The 24,543-nt window shown below is 48.6% G+C and overlaps 1 protein-coding gene across 5 annotated transcripts in view; it reads left to right on the forward strand.

Annotated features, from left to right (window-relative positions):
• Window positions 1-21,110, forward strand: part of CLIP2 (CAP-Gly domain containing linker protein 2) — a 91,973-nt gene extending 70,863 nt beyond the window's left edge. For 4 of the 5 annotated variants that reach the window (XM_058423029.1, XM_040082599.2, XM_040082600.1 and 1 more), the window contains 10 exons: window positions 217-277; window positions 4,643-4,747; window positions 6,258-7,202; window positions 9,522-9,579; window positions 10,891-10,974; window positions 11,374-11,530; window positions 11,962-12,121; window positions 13,051-13,236; window positions 16,499-16,561; window positions 17,061-21,110. In XM_058423029.1, the coding sequence (XP_058279012.1) occupies window positions 217-277; window positions 4,643-4,747; window positions 6,258-7,202; window positions 9,522-9,579; window positions 10,891-10,974; window positions 11,374-11,530; window positions 11,962-12,121; window positions 13,051-13,236; window positions 16,499-16,561; window positions 17,061-17,072 (1,831 nt within the window). In that variant the 3' untranslated portion in view covers window positions 17,073-21,110. The remainder of the gene's footprint in view (window positions 1-216; window positions 278-4,642; window positions 4,748-6,257; window positions 7,203-9,521; window positions 9,580-10,890; window positions 10,975-11,373; window positions 11,531-11,961; window positions 12,122-13,050; window positions 13,237-16,498; window positions 16,562-17,060) is intronic. The other variant, XM_040082601.2, reaches the window with a different exon arrangement.
• Window positions 21,111-24,543: the final 3,433 nt, after the last annotated feature.

Genomic DNA, 24,543 nt, shown 5'->3' on the forward strand with positions numbered 1-24,543 from the left:
TTTTTAAATATTGGGTGGGTGGTTTTAGAACACAAAAAGCTTAGCAGTAGTTCCTGGGCAGCTTTTCCATTTGCTGACAATGGCCTCTCCATTGATGGTTGCAGTGATCCATAAAACTTGATTAGTGGTGAGAAGGCTCATGTGCAATGGCTGCTTAGACAGAGGCTGCTGAGCTGGGTGTTCCTGATTGCTCTTTGTGTCCCTTTCCTTCCCCAGGAAAGTGGAGGACTTGCAGTTCCGTGTGGAGGAAGAATCCATTACAAAAGGAGATCTGGAGGTAATTCCTTATGATCTTGCCAAAATGTGGGGTCCAAAGTTGCATGTGGGGCCTCACTTGAGTAACTTCTGCCACCTTTTGCTCCCTTCTAACCATACTTCAGTGATGGCTTTGGACCTGCTGCGAGCACCATGGCGTAAACTGTGGGGCTTGTTCTCTGGTGTGGTGCCCAATGACTCTTCACACTTGGAGCTGCCTGGAGTTAATCTGTCACTCTGAGTTGCCAAGCCACGTTCAAATCTGTATCTGAATGTGTTGAAACATATGTTTTTCCACCCCAGAAATGAACTGACAGTTCGATTCCTGTCTCTGCCGTCTCCTGCTCTTAGCAGCTAACCGAGTCTCCTGGTTGGATGCTATTTAATTCCAGCCAAAATGCTGTGTATGCTGAGGTATCCTCACGTGGAGTTCACCCCCCTGCTGTGGGTTTGACACTAGGATGGACTCCCTGTCACTGGGAAGGGCTGCTGCTCAGGGTGATGCTGTTAGAGTGAACATTGTGCAAACTGGAAGTGATGTTGGGATGAAGTGGTGTTGGCCCTTGAGTGGGAGGCTTTTCCATGGGGGTGAGGAAAAGAGAATCTTCCTGTGGAAGTGAGGCTCTGCTCCCCAAATGTAAATAAATCAAGGGAGTTTTCCATCTCTTTAGCTGGAGTGCCAGGTTAGTAAAAGCCAGAAATGTCAAGGGCCCTGCTCCTGTTCTTCACTGTTACTCACAGCGATAAAAGCCCAGGAAAATGGGAAAACTAGGAAATGGATATGTTTCTGTGGCTGTGATCCTGTTGGCATAAACCTCTCTCCTTCATCCAGAAGCTGAAGGAGATGTTTGACAGGGTGTAAATGAGCAGTGCCCTGACAGCAGACCTTTGTGGAAGCACAGCAAGTGCCGTTTCTGCCTTTTGTGTGGGTGCAGAATCAGATTCCTGTTCATCCCTGAGCTGACAGCTTTCCCAGAGTGCTTTAGAGAAGAGAAGGGTGGTTGGTCCATGCATCGTTTCCCTTTGAGAGCAGTGAATTGTCCCTTTGTGAGCTCCAAGTGTTTGAGCCTGGCTGTGTAATTATGGCAGTGGGACCAGGGTTGACAAATGGTATATTTGGATATATTTTTTTAAAAAGTCACCATGCTTAGCAAGCTGCTATGGATAAGGGCTCCCATTCTCAGTTTGGGACTCGCAGTCTTGGATTTAATTTTCCTTTGGGCTGGGAATGAATTGTTTTGCATTGGGGATGTGGCCAAGCTTTCAGCAGGACATTGTGGTCCTGTCCCTGCTTCTGTGCCTGTCTGTACAGAAGAATAAATAATTTAAGAATGCTTGATTTCCTCTGATCCAGGGAACTGGCATGCTCTCCATGAGTCCAGCACCAGTCCCAGCACAGGCAGGGGACTTGGCTGGGGTCAGTTTTTCCATCTTTTCTGCCTAATTTGCATGCTCAGACTGAATCGTTGACCCACTAGAGTTAATTCTCACCTTCCTGCTTTTTTTGTGGAGACAGTTAAGCTTTCCAGAAGCAAGTAATTAGAGAAAAAAACGGTCAAAACCTCTTATTGGAAATAGGAGGAGAAGTGCTCCTTCACGTTGCAGTGTGTTTCCTGGGAAATCGTTGTTCTTGATATTCATGGTGTAAAATCATGACGGAGTCATGCAGTAGCTGGATGCAGTAGATCCACCTCTGGAGCTGAACTAGGCAAAAGCAAAGTCCAGTGACAGCTGTCTGCTTCCCTCTGGTCTTGTTAGTCCTCTTACACCAGCAGCTCCTCCAGGTGTTCAGAGGGGAGTGTTGATTTTGACGTGACAGCAGTAACAGACGTGATGACAATGGTAAGAACAGATTGTCTGCTCTGTGGTCCCTGGCTCTGGGGTTTCTGCTGAAGGCTTGGCTAAATCCCGTGCTTTTTCCCAAAAACATAGATGTTTTGAACAAATCTAGTGCTCTTGGGTGTTGAGTGCAGCAGACAGCATCCTTGGAAGCAATTTGACCAAAGAAGTCCATGTGTTGGTGGCCTGAAGATACAGATCAGGGTTTTGGACCTCTGATAGAGGAGCTGCGGATTTAGCCTTGAAATGTAGTTATGGATTCAACCCACTTTTGATCCTGGTTGATCTGGAAGGTGAAAAACAAACGCAGGAGAAGCTTTCAAGAGCTTTGAAAGATGAAAACCAAATGTAGGAAAAGCTTTCAGGAAGGACTTTTTGTGGTGGAAGACCGTGGTTTACAGGAAATATTATCCTCATCAAGGAACTCTCTCATGCTCATCTCCTGGATCCTGCAGCATGCCTTGAATGCCAGTGGGAAGTCAGTTTATAATTTGTGAACGGTAATTTAAGGCTAATAGCTGCAATTAAATCTGAAATTCATATCTGGGCTTTCTCAAAGTGCAGGAAAACTTTGGATTTGAGGTTCTGACTCACGCTGGCTAGTACTAGCAAACCAATTTACATAAAATAATACAGAATTGAATGCAAATCTAAGATTTAAGGACTGTAAAGCAGTTAATCTATTTTTTTCCATGGTTTTTTGTTTCTTGGTTTGGTTTTTTCTCTATTTTTATGTGTTTTTCCAGAGTTGGAAAATAGCAGGATTAATAGATACTGAGCAAGAATATCAGGTGGGACTGAGAGCTTGACTGGGCACTTGTGTTAACCTCAGGGGCCTGGAGAGAACCTCTTTGAGAAGTGCAGAGATGAGTTTTGTAATAGGTCAACATGTTCAGGTAGCAAATATCTGATGTGCTGCCGCCAGTTAATTAATTGGTATCAATGGAATATTTATTCCTCTTAGTAAAATCAGTCCTGGAGCTCCCTCTCGAGATGTGAGTCTTTGGGCTTTACAGGGAGCAGAATTGATTTTATTTAATTAATTAAATCCCCCCCCCCCCCCTTTTTTTTTTTTTTTAATTAGGATGCAACATGCCAACTTTTGCACTTAAGGTGTATAATTTGGGGTTTTGATAATATTTGAGCTCTTGAATCCACATCTTTTTTTTCTCCTCCTTCAGGGGTAAAATAAGGCACATAAAATACAGAGCCATCTGAAGAGAAATGGCAGGTACATCACCATCTGTGAATACATGTACTATGGTATTTTGCAAGTTTAAAGCATTTTTTAAGGATTTTTAAAATATTTTTTAAAAATATTTTTTAAAACTTCCATTTCTATCATTTGTGCACAACTATCCAAGCCTTGCTTTTAGTGTAGGGAAGAGCAGAAAAATCTTTAAAACTGGCTCCAACAGAAAGAGGGACAAAGCAAATAATTATATGGAAAATGAAGGGCAAAAATGGGGGTAAAAAATGGTTCTGAGCAGGTTCCTTTGCTTTTTGCTAGATTATTTTTTAATTTGATAGATTAATTAAGTTTAATTCTAAGGAAAATGTGGGTTTTGTAAGCTAAAAAAAAAAACAGTGAAGCCCAGAGTGTGCATACACCTTCCTGTCTCCTCTTTTATTTATAGGGAATTTTACATGATATTACAGTGGTGGTTGTGGAGTGCTGAGCTTTGCCACCAAGTGCAGCTTTGTGGTACTTCAGCTTTAAAAGTGAAGGGCACTGAAGCAATGCCCAGAGCCAGTGCTCCTGGATTTGGGGCTAGATTACATGAACTTCTTGTGTTTCGTCCAAAAAAACACATCCCTTGAAAACAAACCACCAACCAACCAAAAATCCCAAAGCCAACCAACCAAAAAAGTTCTGGTTTCATGTGCCAAAATTAGTAGAGTCTTACTGTACAAAAATCACTTTGAAATTCGTGTCAGGCCCATTCAAACTCAAAGCACTGATTTATAGAACAGTTTGATATCTCAATTCCCTGATCTCTTCAGTGCAGTGTATTTTTTTATTTTACAACATGCCATGTACAGTATGACCTGGGCTCTTTTTTTCCCCACTTAGTGTAGGACTCACACTGTCTCCAGAACAAAAAAAGGATGGGAACTTCCAACTCTCTTCAGTCTAGCTCGTGATTCTCCTTGATGGAAGATGTGGAGAATCATTGCATTGTCTTTGCATTCTCTGTGTGTACAAGGGCCTTGTTCTGGTGGGAGCTTTGCTTTTTAGGAAGTGTCTTCAGTTGACGCAGGAAAACACTGAAGCAGGTTTCCAATGCAGAGGGATGTTTTCCCATCACAGATTCAGTTTTCCTGTGAAGAGCCACGACGAGCACCATGTAAAATCCCACAGGGACCGTTTTCTGTTTGGTTGGATCTCTCCTCCTCGTTTGGGTTTTTTATTCTCTTCCTGTTGTGAACTGCCTTTCCTTGTCTTGTACGCTGGAGATGATGTTGCAGCCTCTCTTTCCCTCTCTTTCTCTCTCCCTCCCTTCCCCATCTCCCATCTCCACTGTTCTTTTCTCCTCTGTGTGAGCAGACTCAGACGCAGTTGGAGCATGCCCGCATACGGGAGCTCGAGCAGAGCCTGCTGTTTGAGAAGGCACAGGCTGAAAAACTCCTCAGAGAATTAGAGGACACCAGGGTAATGGACCCTCACTTGCCCTGCCTGCAGACAGCGCTTGCACTGCCCTGGTGCTCATGATGCCTTGCTTTGGGTTTCTTTCTTTTGGTTTCTGTGGGGTTGATTGATTTTTGGCTTGAACTTGAGCTTCCGTGATTTTGTTTGTTTTTTGTTTGCTCTCTTTCCCCGGAAACAGCAGTACGATATGATTTCTAGCTTTGCTTCTCTTGTGGGGAACTTGTCTCTCAGATTGAGTTTGCTTCTCCGCCCCACGCCACCATCTGACACATGAGCTCTTACAATTCATTTTTCAATTAACATATCCCAGTAATGCCCACACCCTCCACAATTCATTCTGCTTCGAGGCCCCCCCAGGCTGTAAGAGGAAATAACATTGCCATCAACATGCCAGGCTCCCCTGCCCGCTGTGGGAGCTGCCATCTGAAGTGGAAGGTGAATGCAGGTGGGCCTGCTCTGATCCTTGGCCGTGCCTGCAACAGGACAGGTTGCCCCGAGGAATCCTAAAAGCACCCAGATGTGGAAAGGGCTTTCTCATGTTGCTGTGGTGTGGGAAGCAGCAAACTTGCTGCAGTGAGCAGCAATGGGTTTGAGAGCTGTAGAAAACACAAATGTGGGGGTCTCCAAAAGGTCTGGAGGGTTTGAAGCCCCCTGTGCCCATCTGAAATAATGACTAGCAGCCTCCTGGGCTGATGGCTGCTGGGGAAATGGCAACTGAAATGGTGTGAAATTGATCTCTTGGAGTTTGGTTCGGTTTCCTCCTTTCTTTTGCCTTTTTCTAGCATTTCATCCCCTCCTCCATCCAGAGTGGCAGCACCCTGTACTCCTTGTGACTTGCAGGGAGTTCAGCCCTGCCAGGTTACATCCAGATGGCAAAACGTGGATCCATAGCCCTTAAGCTCAATGTGTACCATGGCCTGATTTATTGTCTTGCATCCTCTAGCCTCCTTTGTTATTTTGACTTTGCTAATAAACTCTAACAAGTGCTCATATGTAAAAAAACCCCTTTTCCTTTTTACACCAGGGTAAACAAATTCCATTAGAGAGGTCTGCAGGCTGAGGATTGCTGAGCAATAAAGGAAACATGATATGCTTAATGCTGGTTTTGATGCTTGTGAAATTCCTGCATGTGCAGTCACATCTCTGTGCATCATCTGGCAAGATGCCTGGTCTGGAAACATAATGCCCTTCCAGGACATTATTTTTCATAAACCACTGTTGCTCCCTAGTGAATTTCAAGGGGTTATTTCTGAGGTGTTTTTTCCGTGGAAAGCAAGAGGTTTGTATTAGGAAAAATTAATTGCAGTTGGCACAGACACAAGTGTGAGTTGTCCGTGCTGGTTACCCTGGTGCAAAACTGTGCTCATGCTGGAGGGTACCGGGTGCTCTTTCCCTCTTCGTTTGAACTTTGACTGATGTGCTTTGGGTTCATTTCCACTGCAGAACGCTTACTGAAGGGGAGAGACGCAGCGATGCGGGCCGCGCTGACTTGGTGTTCTCTGTCGTGTTGCAGCTGACCACGGTGGCGGAGAAGTCCAGGATCCTGCAGCTGGAGGAGGAGCTGAGCCTCAGGCGCAGCGAGGTGGACGAGCTCCGGCAGTGCCTGCAGAGCTCCCACCAAGCAGAGACCCCTGAGCGTAACCTGGGCTTGCAGTCGGAGGCTCTTCGGCTGCGGGACCAGCTGCTGTCTGTCAACAAGGAGCATCAGAAGGAGAGCAGCCAGCTGAAGGAGAAGTACGAGAAGACGCTGAAGAAGTACCAGCAGGAGATGGAGAAGCTGAAATCCGTCAACGAGAAGTACTCGCAGGAGATCGTTGACCTAAAGCAAAAAGTTCAGCAAGCCACTAATGAGAACATGGGGCTCATGGACAACTGGAAGTCCAAGTTGGACACGCTAGCTTCTGACCACCAGAAGTCTCTGGAGGACCTGAAAGCCACGCTCAACTCAGGCCCTGACACCCAGCACAAGGAGATCGTGGAGCTGAAGGCAGTGGTGGAGAGCATAAAGTTGGAGCACCAGCTTGAGCTGGAGAACCTGAAAGCAAAGCACGACATTGAGACAGCTGTCCATATAAAGGAGAAAGAGAGTCTCAAACTGAAGCTGCAGGAGGCTTTGGATGAAGTGGAAAAAAGCAACAGCAACTGGAAAATGCAACTGGAAACCAAAAGCAGTCAGCACCTTCTCGAGCTCCAAGATGTGAAGGACAAGTGTCGAGATGCTGAGCTGAGGGTGCATGAACTGGAGAAACTTCATGGTGAATATACAGATCAGACAGAAGCGATAGCTTTCTTGAAAGAGCAGATATCTTTGGCTGAAAAGAAGATGTTGGACTACGAAACATTACAGAAAACAGAAGCCCACAGCAAACAGGAGATCCAAAGATTGCAGGAAAAAGTGCTTGTCTTAGAGAACAAGCTGCAGTCCATGGAGGCCCTGCATCCTTCTCAGCATGCAAATGTATGACTTCAGGGTCATTTTGCTTGTTTATTATCACTGTTGGTAACTCCTCAGCCACTGCCTTGTGCAGTTTGCTGAGGCCTCAGACATCTGGATGTTTGTTCCTTCCACTGAGAGTGTTTTTTCCGCACTGCATCTCCATGCTGGTGGTGTCTTTCCACTCTAGAAAGCCAATGCAGTGGGACAATTAGGAGAAAGGAGCAAGTGGGGCCACGTGTGGGTTTGGAGGCTGCTGTGGCAGCAGACTAGGGCAGTCATGGTTTGTCAGGGTGGGCTCTCATCCTCAGCAAGCAGTGTTCTGAGCTGGAAAACCATCATTCCTACAAAACAGTTGTGTTTCTCCAAGGAGCTGCAGCAGTCTTGGTGTGCTATTGGGAAAGCACTCAGGGGTGCTAGGAGGAGAGGGTGAAAGAGGGGAAAAGCTGCCAGCAAGGGCCAGAATGGCACCAGGCTGGGGAAATAAAATGCCTGATTGAATATGAGACCAGGGAGGGATGAAATAAGAACAGTAATATGAAGGGGTCAGTTTACTGTGGTCTTTGTGTCTCTTTAAGTCATCCTTTTTTTTTTTTACTCTTTGCCACAGGATGCATCATCCCACAGGATGCATCATCCTATGTGGCACAAGGAATTGTGGCTGGTTCTGCACTGTAGTCAGCAGGGAGATTTCTACTCATGGCTCTGGGCTGGGCCCCTATTTGTACTTGGATTTTGGATGAGAAATGAGGAAAAACCCAATTTACATCCTGTGGGCATGCAGAAAATTAAAAGAAGCTGTAAAATGTGCACACTTTAAGAACACTGTTGAAATTTCACTGGTGATGTAGTTTCTGTTCCAGACAGAGATGCCAGTGAAATTAATTCAATGCCTGTGTTTAATTTCCCAACATGAACAGCCCCATTGAAACCAGTTGCACCTCCAGGGAGCAAAGTCAAGCCATGAATTCCGTGTTGTCTAAGTCAGAACTTCACACCTTGGAAATAGGCACACTGAGGATAATAGAGGCAAAGGCCAAGGAGGAATCTCCAACTTTAATAGTGTTTGAAGGGTTGCTCCAGGATGTTTCCTCTAGTGAGGACAGTTGGGAACAATAAGTAACAGCCAAGACCCTGGGAAAAAGGAGTTGTTATTACAATATGTAACACATTGTAGCCAGGAATGAATGGAAAAGAAGAAGCTGGAGGCTTGTTCCAGAGCCCTTTAGATAAATGAGAGGGCTCTGGGGGATATTGATGCTGGATTAGAACCAGGGAAGCCTTGAAATAATTATTTCAACTATGTGTCAATTAAAATCAGGAGAATATGGAGAGAAATGCATGGGTGAAAGCCTTTGAGTATCATGGGGAAAGTTCTATTTAAAATTGTCTTAGCTAATTTAAAGTGACTGCAGTACTCACTGTCCAAGTATTTTAAACAAGACAAGGGGTCTTGTGACAGTCTTTCCTAGACCTTCACGGGAGAACCACAACTGTGCTTCCCAGGAGTAGTTAAATAGTTTTTTCCATACCAAAAGTAAATCAGGAAGCGTATTTCTCCTGGGATGGGAGTGCTCGTGCTTTTGTCTGACTTGCCCCACAGCCCAGACTTCAGAGAACTGACCCTGGGGCTCCTGGCTGTGGTGGCCACAGCATCTGCTGGGTCTGAGCATGTGCTGAGGTTCCAGCAAAGGCTGTTGGATGGGAAGAGCTGTGAAGGGCTCAGTTGTGGCCTCTGCCCCAGAAAGCTTGGCATTGAAAGCTCTCTAGTGTCTGGCTTTTCATTGCAGTATAGAAAAGAGGGTGTGGGAAAAAAGCAGACTCCCCTGTATGGACCTGGCATTTGCTTGCTATTATTTTTATGAATGCATTACTTCTCTAATAAATTATTATTTTAACCATGTTTTTATAACTCAGGGCACAGCCAGGTTCTGCAGAAGCTGAGGAACTTGCTGACTGGTTGGTCTCAGGCTGCATGCTGGGGAGCATTTGCTGTTGGATATTTGCTGTGATTGACCAGAGGTGCCTGGTCCGAGGACAGCAGCTCTTCCATCCCTCTGCATGTGCAGAGCTGGAACCAGAACTTGTGGGGAAAAGCTTGAGCTCTGTTCCCTCCCTGCTGTTGTGCTCAGCTGTGGGTTGTGTGTGGGCACTCTGGTCAGCCTCAGTAGTACCCAGCTGGACAAGGGGCTCCTCAAGGAACCCTTTATTTCCCTCTTGGGAAGGATGTAAAACATCCTGACTTGGACATGGGATACCTTCTGCTTTAGATGGGGCTTTGTGGTTGTTAACTTTTGCTTTGAATCTTTGGGTAAAGGTAAATGTATTTTACATTTATTCCAGATGATTGAGACTAATGATATTTCAGAAGAAAAGATAAAGATGAAGCAGACTATGGAAGGTATGAAGCTATTATTTTTACCCTGTTCTAGTGACTCGTATGCTTTCTCTTCTGAATTTCTGCTCTTGCAGGGATGGCTGCATGGCAGGAGTTTAGGAAGTCATTTCATCTGTCAGAATTTGCTGGATGACATTTGTTGTGTGGATTTGTTTTTTCCTTTAATCAAGCTGAGCATATGCAGAGGTGGGGGTTTTTACCTGTGTTAGATATTCTCCGTGCAGATGGTGCAGGTTGGAGACAGATCTGCGGAAGTAGGTTCATTTCCATCACTGATTTTTACAGCAGGTAAAATTCAGACATTAAATTATATTTGCTCACAGGAGAGGAGTGATAATGGTAGATATTAATGTGACAGCCTTCAAATAACGATAGTTACTTTTTATTAAGCTTACTATAAATCAAATCCATCCTTTTGACAAAATGTGAAACTTATACACTCAGGAAAACTTGTATAAAGTGTGTTTCAACTTGAGCTGCACTCAGCCCCCTCACAGAGGGTGAGCTGTAACACTGAGTCTGAGCAATAGCAGAGCTGGATTCAGAGGTATTTTGTCCTACTTCCATTGCCCTCAGTGCAAGCCAGGCACTGTCCATGAGTCTTTGCAGATCTGGGATTATGTAGAACACATTCATGGTGTACCCTGTCCTTGGAAGTGTCCAGGGCCAGGCTGGACAGGGCTTGGAGCAACTTGGTCCAGTGGAAGATGTCCCTGCCCAAAGGAAGGGTGTGGAACAAGATGACCTTTAAGTTCCTTTCCAAACCAAACTATTCTATGTTTCTACACCAAATTGTTCGCTGATTGCCAGGTAATTCCTGCCTAGTGATGGCAGAGCTTAACTAGATCCAGCAGCCCCTGCTTTAAATGGCCACTCAGTTCATGTGTGCATTGTTTCCACACTGGATAAACCCTGGAAAGATGTACTGAAAACAACCAGGTGAGATTTGAGCCACGAAAGCACCAGACTTCAGACCTACAGCTCTGAGCCTGGAAATATATCAGTTCCAGAAAACATGTCTTTTGAAACAGTCTCTGCCTTCCACAAAGAAATGTGCTAAAAGCTCCTTTTGTGGTTTTTTTAAATTAATGTTTTATTGCCTTTTTCCCCTTCTCCTTTGTGGTTGCTTTCTTAACCCTGTCTGATACAACTTCCCAGTGTGCATCCCACCTCCAGGTGTGCTGAGATGCAGTGTGTCCTTCTGCTTCTCTGCCAACAGGAGTGTGCCACTGTGGTGCCCACTGCACCCTGACCCACGCTGTGCACCTGACACCTTCCCAACCCTCTAATCCTTGGCTTTTCATTCCCCTGCAGACCTCCAAGACAAGCTGAGTAAAAGAGACAAAGAGGTGTCATCCCTGGTGACCCAGACTGAAACTCTAAGGGCCCAAGTAAGTGGTAAGTTTCCCATATCCAGTGTTGGTGGGAATGCAATGTGTCCCTCCTTGTCCCATGCACTGGTGTTGAACAAGAGCCCAGAGCTGAAACAGGCTGATGTAAAACATGATGCTGCTGGTTTTTTGAATGGCTGTTGCTGGTAAAAATTAATTCAGGAGCTGAACACAAACTGCAGAGGATATTTGTGTGCTGTGAGGGAGGGTTTGGGCTTGTTTATGTGTAAAGCTAACAAGGCAGAAGTCAGTCAAGCTGGGTGTGTTTCCAAATTCTCCCCTTAACTACAGCTGGTCAAGATCTAATCGAGTCTGTGCTTCTAGGAGTAAGAATTGGGAAAAGGCAAAAAGCAGGAATATAAGGACTAAGTGACCTTTCTTCCCCTGAATCCTCTGCTTCTCATAGCTTTGGAAAATAAATGCAAAACAGCAGAAAAGAAGGCTGAATCGGTGTTCAAAGAAAAGAAGAGGTTGGAAGGGGAGCTGGAAGCCTTGACCAAGAAAACACACGATGCCTCAGGGCAACTGGTCCTGATCAGCCAGGAGCTGCTCAAGAAGGAAAGGTCGGTGTGCAGAGGACAGAGCTGGAGACAGAGGGGCTCTGTGTTTATTCCCGTTCCTCCCGGGTTGCACTGTTGAAATCCAGCCCGCAGCTTTCCCGTCCTTTCGAGATGCTGACGTGTGAATTGGGTGAGAGTTAAAGGCTGTGAATTCTCAAAAGGCACTGCCCTTTCAGTGCTTGCCAGGAGCTGCAGGACAGCTCAGTTGGGTGTAGATGCTGACTGGAGCCATCTCAAGGCGGCCAAGCTGGCTGCTGCCCTGCTCCGAGCAGGTCCGAATCTGAGTGGGACAAGAAAAGAGTGCGGGCAGTCGGGTCAGGTTTGCTCACCGGCCTTTCTTGGGATCTGTAGCCAAGGTGGGAGGGAGCACAGCGGGACTCCAGTGGTGTGTGGGCTCCGGGAATGTTTTCCTCCTTTGCTGCTGCTGCTTCCAGGAGCCTGAACGAGCTGCGAGCATTGTTACTGGAGGCGAACCGGCACTCCCCGGGGCCGGAGCGGGACCTCAGCCGGGAGGTGCACAAAGCTGAGTGGCGGCTCAAGGAACAGAAGCTCAAAGATGACATCAAGGGGCTTCGAGAGAAACTGGTTGTGCTGGTGAGGGCACTAAAACCCTTCCTGGGCGTGGCCTGGAGCCTGGAGGGCTCTGTGCTGCTGAGGGGATTGGGGCGAGGGTCTGAGCCCTTCACTCTTGCTCCAGGGCTTTGCGTTTTCTTTTGTGCTGCTCAGCGTCTGATGGGAATTCTCTTGACAACGACTGAGCTGTGGCCTGGCTTAGCAGCACCTCATTAAGCAGCAAAGATGGATATCTTTGGATATATCATATAGACACAGAATATCCCGAGTTGGAAAGGCCACAAGGATCATCCATCTCCTGGCCCTGCTTAGGACACCCCAACAATCACATGTGTCTGGGAGCATTGTCCAAACACTCCTGGAGCTCTGGCAGCCTTGGAGCCATGCCCTCAGCCCTGGGGAGCCTGTTCAGGGGCCAGCCACCCTCTGAGGCAGAAACCTTTCCTGATATCTATCCTAGACCTCCCCTGAGACAGCTCCAGGCATTCCCTGGATCCTGTCCCTGGCCACAGAGAGCAGAGATCAGTGTGTGCCTCTCGGCTTCCCCTCATGAGGCAGTTGTAGACCGCTATGTCCTTCTCCAGTGTTTTTCTGTTCCCACAGGTTTTAGATCCATGGTTAAATAGGGCTGCACTTTGTGGCAGAAACTCAAGGTCGTTCAGCTACCCCACGTGTTTTACCTATTCTCTGATCCAAGTATAAGCAGTGTCCTCACATTCCTGTGTACTTCAGCGTCCTCCAGTGGCTGAGATGTAAATAATTGATTGGAACTGCTGGGAACAAACTGGAGCTGCCTCTGGTCACTTGATGGGAGCTGTGCTCTGCCCCTGATTTCAGCCTGCTGCTGAAATCGCAGCGTGGTTCTAGGCATTATCCAGATTTCTACCTCGAGTTTCTGCAGCTGTTGGTTTTGGTATAACATCCTCCTGTTCTCTCTTTGCTGCCTTAAGGACAAGGAGAAGTCGGTAATGGACCAGAGGCGGTACTCCCTGATCGACCCCTCCTCGGAGTCGGAGGTGATCCGGCTGCAGCACCGGCTCGTCAGCACGGAGGACGTGCTGCGCAACGCGCTGGAGCAGGGACACCAGATGGAGAAGCTTATGGAAGCAATGAGACTGTCCTCTGAGAAAGCACAGGTAGAACATCAGCAAACAGCGCTGCTTGGCCCTCATCAATCCCCTGGGATCTTGCTCTGTGCGCAGGGGGTGATGCCATCAGCTGGCTCCCCTCTTTGCTGGGAAGAACCTGACAAGGCCTTGTTCTGTCAGATGTAGCCTAATGCTATAAAAGCCCTGCTAGTGGGTAATCACAGATCCCTTTGTGCTCCAGAGAATGATTCCTGAACACGGGGTTTTGGGGAAGTTGCACAGTGAGTAACTGTTCTCTGTGTACAGCACTGTCTGACTGCAGGTGTTTGGAACATGGAGGTTGAGGTTTTTCTGACATCCCTCTTCTTTGAGAGGTTTATCTGTGTGTCCCTAAGCAGAAACTTTGCAGGTGACTCTGGGAAAATGCTTTCAATTTCTCTTCCCAGCTCTCTTACCACCTTGGTGTCTGATGTGAGTTTGCTGATGGACTGCATGTTCCCACTCCAGTTTCCATCTTCTCTCCCCAACTTCCTCCGATCTCCTTTGTTTCTTCTGACTAAAGAAAGGCTGTTTCCATTGCCTGTCCTACATCCTTCTTTAGGAAACTGAAGAGTTTGACTCTCAACACTTGGCTTTTCCATCTCATACCTGTGGAGTCAGCCCTGACTGATTCCTCCTGCAGTGACCTGCCCCTTGTGCCAAGCTTTGTGCTTCATGTCCTTGAATGTCCTTCTAGCTGTGTTTTCTCTTGGGTCTGCAAATAGGCAGTGGAGCTCAGATGCACCATTGTTTGTCTTGTACTCGCTCATTTAAATTCTCAGCAGAAAAATGTCTTTCTCTTGCAATAATGAGCTACAACTGGCATTCAAGCAGACACCTTAGGGTAGTACAGAGCAAGCCACTAGACACAGAGTGGGCAGAGAGCTTTTTTTCACTGATGCAGGTGCAGATATGCTGTGCTAGGTAATCTGGGGGGGTTCAAGCCTTCTCTTCTCATGACAGTCTCTCTTGGATACACCAAACACTGTTGGCATTGCAGTGTTATGGGCATGGAGGTGGTCAGGAGGGTGCAAGGCAAAAACCGCAACTCTGACAGATCTGCTGGCTCACTGAACATCTGTGTGTTGCACACAGGTCTCTGTATCCTGCAGTGCAGCATCTGCCAGCGCCAGGCAGGACTGGTGGGGTCATGATGACACGTTTGTGGCAGTCCAGGATGTATCATCATCCTGTCAGTACCTCCAGAGTGACTTCTGCTGTAATTGCTGTGTGTCAGATGCAAACGCATCATGACGTACTCATCTCTGGGCAGCTACAGGAGGGGAAAGTTATTCTCTGTTTGCTTTGATGCACAGTCTCTTGAGGAAGGGAAATCTTCCCTTTTTGCAATCCCATCTCCAGAAGCTGTGCAGGTGGTGATTATTTCTTCCTTAGATGTAGAAAATGACTGATCTTGCCTGAAGTGGATTGGAACAGACCTTATGAGCTCAGCTAAGATACCCCTGGTTTTAGTTTAATAAATTCACACTTAAGAAAATGTAGAGATGTGACAGAATAGCATTATGTCTTCAACTACAATCCAAGGTGCAAAGAAGCAGAGGATTGCTGTGGGAAGGCAGGCTTCAAATTTCTATTGATGTCAGGTTTTTAAAGTGCTGTTTACAGGGGAGTCTGGATCAAAGCTTCCTAGTTTTGGTTGAAATCTGTTCACTCTTCCCCTTGTGAAGGAGAACTGTTAACCAGGAGCGTTCAGGTTGAGGCTGAGGACATTGCTGGCCCAAATCCTGCTACAATAGTTAGGGAATTGATGGTTCTTCCCCAGAAGCCACATGCCCACTGTAACTCATTCTGCACCGCCTTCCAGCCTCCTGTCTCCTCTCTGATGGAAGCAGCTGTTGCCCAGATATCTGCCTTGGCAGAAAGAAATTCTTTGCCTTCTCCTTGTGCTGGGAGATGCCTGACCCACAGCTTTGCAGGAAACAACAAAGATTTGGCACTTGGATGTTTTCTTGAAGAGTTTTAGTGATTCGTCTGGGAGCCTTTTTATTTAATTTCAAGCAAATTGCACCACTCTGTTCATTTTTGTGACCATGTTCTGAGACCAGACTTCAAGCCTGATTTTTGATATCAGCTGTCTGATCAGTGCCCAGATTGGGTGAGCTGCAGGCAGGTAATGGCCTGTGGTGTGTCGCTAGAGGACACAAAGAGAAATGACACTCACACTCTAAGGCAAACAGAAGGCTAACTTTATTATATTTACCTTGCTTTTATAGATTGTGGACAGTGACCAGGGATTGGAGAACAAGGTTACCACCTCTCCATCCCACTGGCCAGGCTAGAAATCAATCAGTTGTCCCTCATCAGAGAGGAATGTGAAAAACAACTCTTGTTTATGTTACAAGCGTGAGAAGGCTCCACTACAAAATGTAAACATTCACAGAAAGCAAATAGAATATGGCAACAGTGGTGGGGTTGCTGAGCCCTGGCAGCAGCACTATTCTTGGCATCCAGGTAGGATCCACTGCCTGGCAAACAGCTCAGTGTCTTATCAGAGTTTAGTTTGAACTTCTGCCTGGTTTTCATGATCAAACTAAACTTCTGTCCTGTAGTGTTGATTCTGCACCTTTGTGGTCCCAGTGAGGATGAAAATTGGGACTCTCAAACACTGCAGTCTTGTCTCCCCATAGTGCCATCAGCAGTTCACCAGCAATGTGACTCTGATTGCCGAGGCCCAAGCACCCAGCATTGGGAATGCTGGGGCTTCAGGCTGCAGCCTTCTTCTCTTGCTTGTGCTGGCTGTACTGTCACTGGGAAGCTGAAGGGCTCTATACTACTCTCTTAGAGGAACATTATAAATGTTTAAAAGTTCTTGTGCCTTCTAAAGATAGAACAGCCTGTCCTGGTTGCCAGACTTGCCCCCAGAGATGGGAAATGGGGAATGGCAAATGTCCTTTTCAGTGCTGGATGTTCAGTGTGCTGTGCTCTGCAGCTAACATTAACATTGCCCTTGGCTGGATTTGGGGTTTGGTATTTAGGAGCTGGGGTGAATGGTGGGTCTGTGTCCATAAGGAGCTTGGGGGATGTTTGGTAGCTGGGAGGGATGAAGTCTGGCACCTGGGGATTGAGCCAGGGTGCAGAGGGCAGGAAGATTCTTGCCAGAAGTGGGGTGGGGTTTTTGCATCCCCCTTTCCTTGTGTGGAGTGAGCAGCTCAGGAAGGACAGGGCAGTCTTGCCAAATTTCAGTGCTTGTAAGCAAAACCTCCAGGATCTGTGTCCCTCTTCAGCAAGTGTTGTCTGTTTTCCATCGCAGACTGTTGGAAATTCTGGGTCTGCTAACGGGATTCACCAGCAGGATAAATCCCACAAGCAAGAGGTAAGTTCTGAGCAGAATGTCCTTTAAAACAGTATCTGCTTCGTGTGGTTTCTTGCGTGCTATGCTGGGGACAGCCCTTGGACGGGGGCAGTTGTGCCAGCACAGCTTGACTGTATCATTCCCACGGCAAAATCAAGAGGCTTTGCACAACTCCCGTTCCAAAGTGTGGTGGGAGCATCACTAGAAAGCCCTTGAAGGCATGGGGAAGGTGAGGGGCACACCGAGGTGCAGTGCAGAGGGAGTTTCCCCACAGTCTCCTGGGTCAGAGCTGTGTGACACTTTGGGCAGCCCCTGCTAGTCCCTGCTCAGCCTCAGATCCCTGCTGTCCCCTTTACGTGGGTGGCATTTGTGGGACATGCTGTCCTGGCCTCCCACAGCAGACCTCATCTACCCATACTGGGCAAAGCCGTGGGCATTCTGCTCCGTGCCTCTTCCAAAAAAAAAAGAAAATCCTCTGTGCTTGTCCTCATTTTGCCTAACAAGATCTGTTTCCTTGCAGGAGAAGCTCTGATAGAGAAGAGGTGAAAAGGATCATTTCACGCCAGTATCAGCTGCTCTGCACAGTCAGGAAAAACAACACCACATCTGGCTTTAGCACCTCCAAAAGACCACACACAGTATTTTCACTTTAAAGCAGGACAATGTTTATAATGTACTAACTGATGTAATCAGGACAATCCCGGAGTCCAGTTTTCCAAGACAGCCGTTGTTCCAGGAGGGAGCAGAAAGACCTCTCTGGGTTTGGTTTCTTACTTGTATTGGTTTTGACTGTGGAATTTGTATTGTTTGAGCTGCCCTTGTCCCACCAGCTGACATGGTTTGGATGACAGCTGTCCTGAGCTGTGGCTGAAGTGTCAGCAGGTCCCAGTAACCCCACAGGAGCTGCAGAGGGATTTGTCTGTGGTGTTCAAAGCATGTGCCCGTAGGCTGCACCCTCCCATGGGGTCTGACCCTTCCCTCCCACACACCCTGGTGTCCTGAGGACCTGCACAAGTGAGTGAAACCTGCTGGGCTGATGATGTGAGGTTTGGGGACGTGTTCCCCTCCTTCCTTTGTGGAAGACATCATTGTTTTAGAGCAGAGGCTGCGCTTAGTTCTTGTATTATAGCATGTCGTGGGAAATAATCCGGTTTCAGAGGGATATTTATTTTGTTTCTTCTCCCCTGCCATTTGGGGAAGAAGCTGTGGTGGCTCCAAGTCTGGGGTCAGGCCCACCTTGCCTGGGTGTAGTTGGCCTTTGTTCCTGCAGTGAGATCTCTGAGCAGGCCTGCTGGAGTCCTGCCATAGCCAGCTCTCCAGCTTGGCCCCCCTCACTCCTGGGGGTTCTTTGGGTCTGTTTTGAACTCAGGACTCCACAGATGCTGGATCTCAGCATCCTGGCCTTGCAGCTCCATGCTGGGGACACTCAGTGTGGGGCAGATGCATTGAGCAAATGTTTCCCTCCTTGCCTGTTTAATTTACCCCTAACTGTGGATTGCCTGGTGCTTTCCAGAGCTGCCCTTGGCTCTTCAGTGTGATGCCCATCCCCTGCTACCCGGGATGGATGAGGTGAAGGTGCTGCTGTGAGCCTGACTCTGATGGCTTCAGCAATCCTCTGTGCATGACCTGAGTGTATTTGGAGCAGAGGCAGAACAAGACCGGAGCCCACACAGCTCTTGTGTCTGTACCAGCAGAGGATCTTGTTCCTTCTTCCCAAGGCTTTACTCTGACTTTGCACCACAGCTCCCAAGCAATATTAGGGCAGAGCAAGGTGACAAAATGCTCTTAGAGGTGTGAAGGAGCCCAGCTCAGGTTCACTGTTCAGTAGCACAGGGAACAGTCACAGCAATATTTTTCCAGGCATCTCCCAGTTAGTGCCCCACTCCCCCAGTCTTCACGAGCTCTTGTGCTGTGATGGGGCATCTGTGAAAGGACAAGAAGGGAGAGGAGATCTGAGCCAGACTCCCAGCAGCTGAACACGATGGCACATCAGCTCCGTTGCTTTTTGCCCTGATTTCACACAAAGTTGTGTCACTGCTTCTTAGTGGGTTGCCACACTCCTGCTGCTTTGAAGGAGGGGCAGCCAGAAGCAGCCTGGGAAAGGTTTGAGTTTCATGGCTGCAATCTTGCCATGAGGAGGATGGCATTGAATACTTCACCCTTCTCTCCTGACGCAGGATTGGTGATCTCCTGTCCTTATGAGGAGGAAGGGGGCTTCAGGGAAGGAAAGCAGGTCAGAAGTCACAGCAGAAATCTGCACGTGGTAACAGGAGGCAGAGTGTGGGGATCGAACTCGCTGGAAATAATTCACGTAGGATTCCATCCTGCTTTGTAAAGTGTTGCTTCAGCACTTACTAATCACCAGGAATATTGCCACATCTCTACCTAGCTCTGGGAGTTTCCCAAGGGATTGCAGGAATGGTCTCCAAAACCCTCCTGGTTGAGTGCTCATCTTCTAAGTGATTTTGGAAAGTCCCAGAGGGAGTTTTTGTTTGTTACAGCCCTCAGTGGTGAATACCTCAGTGCTGTTGTTAAGAATTTCAGGTAGATGTTTCCCAGAATGCTCCTGTTGGTGAGATGGTCTCTGAAGTCATGTCTGCAGACCCGTGGGCTTCCCTGGGCTTCCTGGGCACCTACAAGAGGGAGACCCCACTCTGATTTGTAACTTATTTTCCATTATGGGTCTTCCAGTGACTTGTGGCCAGCTGCCTTCACCCACAGCACAGATACCTGTGTTTTCCCCCTCCCTTTGGCTCTGCACAGTGGGATCTCCTGGGGGTGGTCATGGGGACCATGTGTCTGGTTCTGTTGATCAGATCCAAAGTTGTCAGGTTGGAAGAGTCTCTGTCTCCTGCCTCTCCCCAGGGACCATCCCCTAGGAGCAGCTCAGACCTGTGGCTTTTCCCATTCAGCTTGGGAGACAGTGCAGAACAGAACAAGTGGGTTCAGACTGGGTTCAGAGTTAGTGCTGATGATCTTTTCTGGCTGTAAATGCCGGTGCTGGTCCTTGAGGATCAGCCAGGAGCTGTTGGCACTGCTTGGCTCTCTGTGCAGGCAGTGTGGTCGCTGTTGCAGGGCTGAGGGTTGAAGCCCCCACCCACTGGGGTGCAGGTCCATGGGAGCTGCTCCCAAACAGGACGATCCACAACGCCAACAGGATGCTGCTGTGTGCTCATGTGGGCTTCAGCTCCACCCTGTGTAAGGGGCCAGGAGGGGTTGGACTCACTCCCTCCCTCTCCAAAATTAGCACAGACTTCCCCAGGGCACCAGCTGCCCTTCTGAGGTGGTAAGAGACCACGCTAGGGACAGACTTGGAAAGGACAAGGGGGAGATTCCCCAGCCCCTCTATTTATTTGTAAGTTTAAGTGCTATTTTTACCTATGTGGTGGTGTACAAAGTACTTCATAATGCTTGGTCTTACTGGCTTGGTTCTCTGGGAGAGAGAGCTCCGGGGCACTGGAGCAGTGGTGCCCCCTTGTCCTGTTGTTGATCCGGGCTGGTTCCTGTTTGTGCCTTCACTCCCCCTTTGGCTTCAGCCTTGCTCTTACCTCGATCCCCGAGAGCTGGTAAGGGAGGGCTGTGCTTTCCCCAGCCTTTCTCCCAGCCTGAGAATGCCATGCTGGTTTTCCATCTGGAGATGGGTCCCGAGTGTCCTGTCCCAGAGCAGCGGTGCAGGGTGGGGAGCAGGAGGGGACATGCTGCTGGAGCCCGGGCCCCGAGGGAAGGACTGAACCCCACAGCCAGTGGCATTGCCCTGACAGGTAGTGATGCTTTTCTGCTGAGAGCTGAGCCCTTACCGGTGACGAAACAGCTTTTGGAATGGAGACTACGTAGTATTGAGTGATTTCTTCTCTTAACTCACAAGACCAAAGGGAAAAAAAATCAGTCATGCTTGGGGATGTCAACTTTATTCCTCCTGCAACATCCAGAGAGCTGGAGCAAGGGGCAGCACCGTGCTGGTGCCCCATGGAGTGATGGCACCAAGCTGCCTGGGTGTTACAGCCCTTGGAATGTGCCAAGCTGCCAGCCAAGGCCTTACAGCTCCTGCCTCCCCCCAGCCACCAGCAGCTCCTCTGACTTGCAGTAGAGATGCATAAGGGTCCCATTAAACAAAACGATGCAAATGACACTGTAAAAGTCTTAATGAAAATCCCAGTACTCCGTTATTCAGCAGCTTTAGCAGCTCAGCACTATCTGTAGGGAGTTATTAATACACTAAGATCCTATAGGCCTCCTGTAAGTTACCAGAAAAAAGATGATACTAGATGTATAAATGGATGATAACCTTTTACCCATACAGTATGTATTACAATTACAATTTTGTAGCTTAGTCATTTTTTGGCTATCAGATTTTGTTAGTATGATACAAAAAAAGACAAAAAAAAAAAAAAAGGTTTGACTGCTAATGTCTATTTTGTTATTTGATTCATTTTCCTCCTCTGTACAAAAGCTGTACAAATCTGTCTGTGTAACTCCTCCACATCTGTATTCATGTACCATCCCCCTCGTCCTGGCTTGCTGGTGTGGTGAGCTCCTACTGAACAATAAACTCTGTGGCTGAAGTTGGGCATCCTGGGGCTGCTGGGTGTTCAGGGTGTTCTGCAGTGCACAAACTGTCACGAGCTGGAAGGGCCTGTGGCACCATTCCCCCTGCCTCGAGCCCCAGCAGTGACCTTGAGCCATCTGTGTTTGGGCTCTGTGAGTGGCTGGGAGGCCGCAGAGCTGCCCTGGGGATGAGCTGAGCTGGGGCACAGCAGCATTTGCACTTCTGCTCCCCACGCCAGAGGTGGGGACGGCCAAGCCCAGCACCACCTCCTGCTGTTGAGTATCTCCCAAGCCTCAGAGTGGTTGTGCTATTTATTAATCCATGATTATTTTCCATCTGATTGTCTCCCCAGTCCCTCGCTGATGTATCCACAATGCCCTGAGCTGAGGAGTGTTGCAGGGTGCTGTGCCAGACCCTCAGCACTGATCCATACTTGTTTGAGCAGTGCCACCTTCATTTCACATAGATTGGATCACCCTCTTTCCTTCCAGGTCACCTACCACAGACCAGAGCACATGGAAATGGGGATCCCAGTGAGTCAGTCCAGGAGGAGCTGCCACCCCCATCCCTGTGTCCCCACCACATGTCCATATGGATGCTCTGAGCATCCCGGAGTTGTGTGTCACACATGAGGCAGGGCTGGATGGATTTATGCCAGGGTTTGGTGCTTTTTTTCACAGTACAACATCTCAGCTGGGAATTTCCTTGACTGCCTGTGGCCTGCCCATATAGTAATGGAACATCCATCTCCTCCTGCCATGTTTTCCTGCATCCAGGGGCTGTAGTTCCTTTATAAGAAACTATTGCCAACTGCTCAAGAAAATGGGAAAAACTGGAATGATTTTCCCCTTGCTTCATGACTCCTCCCTTTCCTGGATTTAAAATTCTCCACTACCCAGGTTACCTGAAAGTTCTAAATCCTTTCCAAGAGCAGCTGAGGTTTGCAGGTGCTGGTTTTGTTCCAGAACAAGGCCCCAGGAAAATTACAAGTGCCTGATGGCACCACCATGAAAACTGTGCATGCAGCCTTATCCCAGAGCTGTAACAGTCTGTGCAAATATCCCTGATATCCCCTTGGTTTTTTCAAGGTGGGTAAGACACTCTTGTCACTCCAGCAGTTCCCTGACCCTGTGCAGTGCAGGGTCTCTGGATTGAAAGGGTTGAAAGCATTGTGCCCAGGCATACTCAGGCTAGATAAGATACGTCATAGCCAATGTAGAAGCTGGATGAAACTGGGCGAGAAATAGGGAACAAAACCTGCAAAAAGGGAAGGACAAAGCTTGCTGAAACCAGTGAGGAAATCACCGAAACAACTAACAAGAGCCTGCATGTGCCTAGAGCAGAAAGATGAACATGGCACGGCAAATAAGACGTCCAGACTTCACAGAATGGACCACTGAGGAAGAGGCGGAGCCTTCCTCAGTGCGGTTACCAGGGAGCACTGTGCCTGCTGCTGGCGGTAATGAGCGCTGAGATAGCGACCCATCACTGACAGCCACGGACACCGTGCAGCTGTCTGACAAAGCACACGGTGACACAAATGACAGGATGGTCCAACAGCCCAGGCTATTCAAACACAACTCTTGCCAGCTCTCTCCTGCAGAGCAGAAACTAAGGTGCACACAGGAAATGTTGGAGACCTTTCCAGGTGCCGTAGATGCCACAACACCTCCACCAGCGGAGAACTTGCTGAGCTTCAGCTGGGCTTGGGAAGGGATTTCCTAAAGCCTCTGCCCTGGTGCTGCTTTGGGGAATCCCTCACTTGGAATAAATGTACACTTTGGATTTCATCTGGGACTTTGTGGTTGTTCCTGTGCCAGGCTTATTGCCCCTCCACAACGCAAGAAGAAACTAAGAACATGAGATGCCACAGAATAGGACAGTAACACAGCAGATGAACTGGCTTAGCTGTAACCCAAGTCTTAAACTGATGAAAAGAAAAATAGTGAGGCTTCTCCTGTCATGTGAGACTTCCAAGCACCTTTCAGTCAGTAAAGGGGTTCCAGAAGGGCTGGACAGGGACTTGGCATAAGCACTTTGAATGACAAGACAAGGGGGAATGGCTTCACACTGTGAGACAGCAGGGTTAGATTGGGTATTGGGAAGAAAACCTTCCCTGTGAGGGTCGTGATGCCTTGGCACAAGTTGCCCAAAGAAATTGAGTTTGCCCCATTCCAGAAAGTGTCCAGGGCCAGCCTGGATGGGACTTGGAGCATCCTGGTCTAGTGGAAGGTGTTCCTGCCTACGGGAGGGGATTGCTAAGAGACCTCTAAGGTCCCTTCCAGCCCAAGCCATTCCATGACTCCATGACTCCGTGACTTCATGAGTCTATGACCCACTATCTCCCAGGGGTGGGGTGCGCTGCCTGGCAACAGGAGTTGTGATGAAAAGGGGCATGAGCAGCAGAGGCTCCAGTCCTCTGATGGATAAGGAAGGAGGAAAGTGTCTGCCAACTACTCATCCTTTTTATCATTGCTTTTGCTCAGCCCCTTCATTATTCTTTTTGCTCATCCCTGGCAGACTCAAGTGGGCAGTGACCAGCCAGGGACAGAGCGTGTGCAGACATGGCAACATCCCTGGACTCACTCAGCCTCTCCCAGCTCCTGGATGTCTCCATTGGGACGCCCCAGAAGGGGGCCGTTCAACTTGCAGCCATGCGAAAGCTGCTGCAGGCCGTGCTGGAGCACCTGGACGTGCAGTACCTGAGCAGCGAGGAGCCGTGGCCGGGACACCTGAGCGGCCCCTCTCTCGCTGATGTGGCTGCTGAAGTGAAAGAAATTAAGAAGGAGATGGAAGTCTATAAGAAACATGCGTCCAAATTAGAGGCTGTTCCCAGCCCCGGGGGCACTCCCCCACCAGACAGCCCCTCCCTGCTCCCTCAGACAGCAGTGCTTGGCACTGCCCTCACTGCCCAGGTAGAGGCTGAGCCGCTGGCAGCGGCTCTTTGCTGTCTGGATGGGCTTCAGCGCTCTGGCACTGAGCCGGGCTGGGGCGGGCGGCACCGGGACCTGCTGACCCGGCTGTGCCAGGGGCTGCCCGTGCCAGGGTGGGGCTCCTTGGGCTGATGCTGCCCTGGACATCACCTCTGATATCCCTTTTTTCCTAAATGGTTTCTCAGGCTCCTGATGAGGATAATGGAACCAGGAGGGCGTCAAAGGTCTGTGCACACCACTGTGGTGGTGAAGGTCGTGTTGCCCATACTCCTCATCTCTGATATCCCTTTCTCCTACAGACCCGCATGGCAGAGGACATGAAGAAGTTCCAGGAGTCACGGGACGAGGTGAACAGCTGCAGGGAGCAAGCCGTGGGTCTGAGACAGCAGCCAGCACCCTCGGCTGTGCCAGCTGGGGGCTCAGCACCCTCCTCCCTGCCAGATGCATGGACAGTGCTGCCTGCAGGGCCCTGCCAGGCCCCACAGGCCCTCCCCAGAGAGTGACTCCCACCACCCCTCTCTCCT

This window comes from Hirundo rustica, chromosome 19 (assembly GCF_015227805.2).
Source record: "Hirundo rustica isolate bHirRus1 chromosome 19, bHirRus1.pri.v3, whole genome shotgun sequence".
NCBI classification, from domain to species: domain Eukaryota; kingdom Metazoa; phylum Chordata; class Aves; order Passeriformes; family Hirundinidae; genus Hirundo; species Hirundo rustica.